The sequence below is a fragment of the Nycticebus coucang genome, chromosome 4, assembly GCF_027406575.1.
Source record: "Nycticebus coucang isolate mNycCou1 chromosome 4, mNycCou1.pri, whole genome shotgun sequence".
Taxonomy (NCBI): domain Eukaryota; kingdom Metazoa; phylum Chordata; class Mammalia; order Primates; family Lorisidae; genus Nycticebus; species Nycticebus coucang.
In genome coordinates this window covers 37,055,047-37,061,240 of record NC_069783.1, presented here as the reverse complement: position 1 = coordinate 37,061,240, position 6,194 = coordinate 37,055,047, and the positions used below count along the sequence as shown (strand labels likewise).

The 6,194-nt window shown below is 44.5% G+C and overlaps 1 protein-coding gene across 2 annotated transcripts; it reads right to left on the bottom strand.

Annotated features, from left to right (window-relative positions):
• Nucleotides 1-287: 287 nt before the first annotated feature.
• Nucleotides 288-3,802, bottom strand: GEMIN6 (gem nuclear organelle associated protein 6). 2 transcript variants are annotated; one of them, XM_053587728.1, is made up of 3 exons: nt 3,493-3,802; nt 2,933-3,079; nt 288-728 (listed from the first exon to the last, which is right to left on the bottom strand). In XM_053587728.1, exons 2-3 carry the CDS (start codon nt 3,058-3,060, stop codon nt 353-355), a joined length of 504 nt encoding a protein of 167 aa, XP_053443703.1. In that variant the 5' UTR covers nt 3,061-3,079; nt 3,493-3,802; the 3' UTR covers nt 288-352. The 2 variants fall into 2 exon arrangements, with proteins under 2 accessions (XP_053443703.1, XP_053443704.1); XM_053587729.1 differs by having other exon boundaries at nt 3,712-3,802.
• Nucleotides 3,803-6,194: the final 2,392 nt, after the last annotated feature.

Here is a 6,194-nt window from a genome sequence, read left to right as displayed (position 1 = left end):
TCTTGCCATGAGCAGTCATCCCTATGACAGCAATTTGGAAGGCTGAAGTGAGAGGACTGATTGCTTGAGGCCAGAAATTTGAGATCAGCCTGGGCAACATAGAAAGATTGTCTCTACGAAAACTAAAACTTGGCTTGGCTCCTGTAGTTCAGTGAGTAGGGTGCCAGTCACATACACATACCCGAGGGCGGTACAGTGAGACTGTCTCTACCAAAAAAAAAAAAGAATTAACACACTCACACACTCCCTCATACTATGAGCCTTTAAAGTCTTACAATATGATGAACTTACATTCAAAATCTTTTATAAAAAAATAAAAACAGTCTACGGTGTGTCCACTATTCTTGGCCTCTCACTGAGAAGCTGCAAGATGTCCTTGAATAAGATCCTGAACACGGGACAAAATAATCTCATTTGAGCTGCTGCAATTTTCCGGACCATATGGTGGGTCTATAGTCAGAACCCCTGCCACACAGAGAGTCCTCTTCAAATCTCCCTCTTCAGTGATGGGGATGTGGTTCTGCTCAAGCCATTTCTTTAGACTACTCTTTTTCTTTTCCAAATCATCAGGGCTATATGCTTTGCAGTCTCCAGACATGAACAAATCCATCAGCTTCTCCCTCACTGTATGGTCCCCTTCACTCACAGCTTCAACAGTCTGCACAGCATGTCCCATAATTCCAGTGATAGACACACTACCATCTTCAAGGAAGTTCACAAGGACGATACTTTGGAGGAAAAATAAGTTCAGAGCTGATTTGCAAAAAGAAAAACCTCAGGGCCCATAAAACTATGGAAGAAGCAATGGAATGAAAGTCATCATCAACCCACACAGGTCACTAGTATAACTAGGAATGCTCTTCCCTGTTTGAAATTAGTCCTCTCATCATCAAATGCTTTCATTTGTTCAATAAGCATTTACTGATGGTCTTAAACATCTAAATGTTTTACCCAGCCTAAAGTATATTGTGGAATACAATTAAAGTATTACTCAGAGAGTAATAAATACCTTAAATGTGTATTAGAAAAAAAGGCAGGGTACAGATTTAACTTTTAGAGTTAATAAACAACAGGCTTTGCGCCTGTTAGCACAGTGGCTAGGGTGCCAGCCACATACACCAGGGATGGTGGTTCAAACCCAGCCCAGGCCTGCCAAACAACAATGACAACTACAACAAAAAAGTAGCTGGGCATTGTAGCGGGCACCTGTAGTCTCAGCTACCTGGGAGGCTGAGGCAAGAGAATTGCTTAAGTCCCCTAACAGTTTGAGGTTGCTGTGAGCTGTGACACCACAGCACTCTACCCAGGACGACAGCTCAAGACTGTCTCCAAAAAAAAAAAAAAAAATTCTTATTTCAGCTGGGCAAGGTGGCTTACACCTGTAATCCTAGCACTCTGGGAGGCTAAGGTAGGTGGACTGCCTGAGCTCACAGGTTCAAGACGAGCCTGAGCTAGAGAAAGACTTCATCTCTAAAAATAGCCAGGTATTGTGGCGTGACCTGTAGCCCCAGCTACTCCAGAGGCTGAGACAAGAGAATCACTTGAACCCAAGAGTTTGAGGTTGCTGTGAGCTATCATGCCACAGCACTCTACTGAGGGTGACAAAGTGAGACTCTTATCTCCAAAAACTCTTATTTCCACCTTGTTTCTGCCAACTTAAAAAAATAAAGTAGGCTCAGTGCCTGTGGCTCAAGTGGCTAAGGCGCCAGCCATATACACCTGAGCTGGCTGGTTAGAATCCAGCCCAGGCCCGCCAAACAATAAAGGCTACAACCAAAAACTTGCCAGGCATTGTGGCGGGCGCCTGTAGTCCCAGCTACTTGGGAGGCGGAGGCAGGAGAATCGCTTTAGCCCAGGAGTTGGAGGTTGCTGTGAGCTGTGAGCACTCTACCCAAGGCAACAGCTTGAGGCTCTTTCTCAAAATAAATAAATTAATTTAATTAAATAAAGTATTTGGTGCTGGTGGGGGCAGTGTAAAGTTGGTGTCCATTAATACTATTCCATTAACATTTGTGTATGTTGGCCAGGCGCTATGGCTTACTGCTGTAATCCCAGCAGTTTCGGAAGCTGAGGTGGGTGGAATGCTTAAGCTCACAAGTTCAAGGCCAGCCTGAGGAAGAGTGAGACTCCCCTCCCCCACATTAAAAATCGAAAAACTAGCTGGGCAATAGTGGCGGGTACTACTTGGGAGGCTAAAGCAAGAGGATCATTTGAGCCCTAGAAGCTGAGGTTGCTGTGAGCTATGATGACAACTCAGTGCTCTACCCAGGGCAACAGAATGAGACTATCTCAAAATATAAAAATAAAGAAAGAATAATTACACTTTCATCTATCTGTTTTTTTTTTTTTGTAGAGACAGAGTCTCACTTTATGGCCCTTGGTAGAGTGCCATGGCATCACACAGCTCACAGCAACCTCCAGCTCCTGGGCTTAAGCGATTCTCTTGCCTCAGCCTCCCAAGTAGCTGGGACTACAGGTGCCCGCCACAGCACCCGGCTATTTTTTTGTTGTTGTTGTTGCAGTTTGGCCGGAGCTGGGTTTGAACCCGCCACCCTCGGCATATGGGGCCGGCGCCCTACTCACTGAGCCACAGGCGCCGCCCCTGCTTTTTTTTTTTTTGAGACAGTCTCACTATGTCACCCTGGGTAGAGTGCCAAGATGTCACAGCTCACGGCAACCTCGAATTCTTGAGCTTAAGCAATTCTCTTGCCTCAGTCTCCCAAGTAGCTGGGACTACAGGTGCCCATCACAACGCCCGGCTATTTTGTTGCCCCGGCTGGGTTTGAACAACCACCTTCAGTGTATGTGGCTGGCGCCATAATCATTGTGCTACAGGCGCCGAGCCTATCTGCTCTTTTTTATTAGTCTGGCTATAACACAGAGGCAGCACCAACGGGTGTCATGATTTCAGGGAAAAAGGACGCATACTCACTTGGCAGAGACTGGGTCTGTAGTTAAAACCCATCCTTGATATTCATTCTTCTCACTGGCTGTCACTCTGACCTCTTTGTAAATGTAATCTTGCCATTCTAAGGGGCCTTTCTTCATCCATTCACTCATGGCTGCCACGTGACTAAATCTAAAACCACAACCAGTTCGGCTTAACATGTATGTTCCCCCTAAGCATTTGCTTACCCCCTAAATGACCACCATCCTAAAGGCAGAAAAATGCGTGATTTGTATCAAGTTCTTAAAAAGTGACTTAAAACAAGTTTTAATGTACGTACATAGAACTAATACCATGGTTGGGGTAAAGAGCACATGTGTAAAGACTGCTTGAGAATTGTCCTTAATACATCAGGAAAACATTATTTACACTTAGGTCTGAACCTAAGCGGACACTGAGACGCCGCGGTCCAGTCAGGGGAAACTCACAGGCACTCTTCCATTCTACTCTCCAGCCCCATTTCTAGTCCAGATCGCTCTCACTCCGGCCTGCAGATGCTCAAACCCTTCCACTCTGATTTCTTTAGATCAAAGGAATATACTCACACGACTTTTTAACCAAAACTGAAGCAGGGAACGCTTCTGATATCCACCCGCTCGCTCTTTGGTTAAGAACTCCGCTGGATCCACAAAAGCCCCGGATTTATGAGAATTTTCTCCTAGTATGTGTTCGGAGGATGCGCAAACGAGAAGGCAAAACTAAGGCTCTAAAGCTCAGATCCCAGCCCTGTCCTACATCCACAAGATACTTGAAGGTGTACTTACTCCTGACATACAAGAAAAATACCAGTTTAAACTCCTTGCACCACCGGGTACCCGGCAAACCACGCAGTGAAGCAGAAGCCCTGAGCTGAGCCCGCCCGAGACCAGCATGCTTTGCGCCCGCGGTCACTTCCGCCTCCCAGAAGTCTCTGGTTTGTAGTCCGCTGTGGAGGGTGCGGGTAGGTGCTGGGGTATTGCTGCAATAATAATAATAATAATAATAATAATAATAATAATAATAATAATAATAATAATAATAATAATAATAATAATAATAATAATAATAATAATAATAATAATAATAATAATAATAATAAAGTGCCATGTTCGCTAGAGCTGCCCCTCTGCATTGCCACGACGGACATTTCAGACAATTTTTGTTTTAAAGAGGAAAAGGCCCGTGGCAGGTCCTCAGTGATAGTCGTCTAGAAATACACTTTGCCATAGAATCAAAGCTCATGAACCCTCTGATAAATCCTAAAGCTCTAATAAGCGTGAGGTGAACAAGCTGTGGAGAAGAGCGACAGGGCGAGGTTTGTTCTTTGGTTTGTATAGGGCAATTAACATGCCTGCTTCTTTGGGATGTGCCTTGGGTCCAATCTTGTGAGGTGCATAAGCTGGAAAAAAATTCACGAGATCCAGTTGAAATCTACCTAGCAGATCACTCATGATAAAACCCCTCTATAATGGGAAAATGCAAAAGTCTTGCACTACAGATTTCTTGGCAGGTACTGGATTAATTGGATTCTGCCATGGTCCAGAATCGTCCTCAGGACTGTAATCCTGAAAAATAGCATAAGATGGTAAACACTAAGTTTCTACAAAAGTGAAAATCAAGGGAGATTTACAAAACTGAATTAAAAAACTATCAAACTGGCTCAGCGCCTGTAGCTTAACCGGCTAAGGAGCCAGCCACACACACCAGAGCTAGCAGGTTCAAATCCAGCCTGGGCCTGCCAAAAAACAATGACAACTATAACCAAAAAAAAATAGCCGGGTGTTGCAACTTCGGAGGCTGAGGCAACAGAATCGCTTAAGCCCAGGAATTGGAGGTTGCTATGAGCTTTAAGCCCAGGAATTGGAGGTTGCTGTGAGCTATGATGCCACATCACTCTACCCTGAGCAACAGCTTGAGGCTCTGTATCAAAAAAAACCCAAAAAACTATCAAACCAAGATCTAAAAAACAACAAAAATTATACACCTTAATCTTTACTACTTGGAATTTGAGCTCTCTATTATCCTTGAAGTATACTGTTTTTGTTTTTGGAAACAGAGTCTTACTGGGTCACCCTGGAGTTAAGTGCCCTGGCGTCATAGTTCACAGCAATCTCAAATTCTTGGGCTCAAGGTATCCTCTTGCCACAGACTCCCAAGTAGCTGAGACTACAGGCGCCACCCACAACACCTGGCTACTTTTTCTATTTTAATTTTAATTTAATTTAATTTATTTATTTATTTTGAGACAGAGTCTTACTGGGTCGCCTTCAGTACAGTGTCATGGCATCACAGCTCATAGCAACCTTAAACTCTTGGGCTCAAGTGATTCTCTTGCCTCAGCCTCCCAAGTAGCTGGGACTACAGGCAGCCACCACAACGCCTGGCTGTTTTTATTTTTTGGTTGTAATTGTCATTGTTGTTTGGCAGGCTCAGGCTGGATTCTAACCCGCCAGCTCCGGTGTATGTGGCTGGCGCCCTAGCCACTGAGCTACAGGTGCCAAGCCTAGTTTTTCTATTTTTAGTAGAGACAGTCCCGCTCAAACTCCTCAGCTCAGAAGATCCACCCACCTGGGCCTCCCAGAGTGCTAGGATTACAGGCCTGAGCAACCATGCCAGGCCAAGTACATTGTCTCTTATTGTCATCATTTCACATAATCTTTCACACAATCTTCATTTATTGAATGGTTGGCTGATTGTATTAATATGGCTTTAGTGGATTAAATTTGATTTTGCCAGTTGAAGCCCTCTGTAAATCTACAAAGAGCTAATATAAATCCCAGTTATTATAGTGTGAAGGAAAACACTTGATCTCATAAAAATTCAGTCCAAAAGAGCTATAGAACAAGTTCTCAGGAAGGTCCCCTCCTATAACCCATCCTTACTGAGTTCAAATGGTGCTACCCCTTTTCCAGGTAAACCCCTTACCCTGTGCCTCCCTCACTCCAGTTCATGTTCATCTCTTACATTCTCTGCTTTTCTACCTCTCTCCAGACTGACTTTCTTTCTTTTTTTTTCTTTTTTTGAGACGGAGTCTCACGCACTATGTCACCTTCGATACAGTGCTGTGGCATCACAACCCACAGCAACCTCAAACTCTTGGGCTTAAGCAATTCTCTTGCCTCAGCTTCCCAACTAGCTGGGACTACAGGTGCCCACCACAGTGCCCGGCTATTTTTTCTGTTGCAGTTATCATCGTTGTTTAGCAGGCTCAGGCGGGTTTTGAACCCGCCTGCTTCAGTGTATGTGCCAAGCCCTATCTCCAGACTTT

Excerpts from the sequence above, each read along its gene's own strand:
- GEMIN6 (XM_053587728.1), bottom strand. The coding sequence starts at position 3,060 with ATGAGTGAATGGATGAAGAAAGGCCCCTTAGAATGGCAAGATTACATT. Across the intron at positions 729-2,932 it reads ACAGACCCAGTCTCTGCCAA|TATCGTCCTTGTGAACTTCC; the intron begins GTGAGTATGCGT and ends TTTCCTCCAAAG.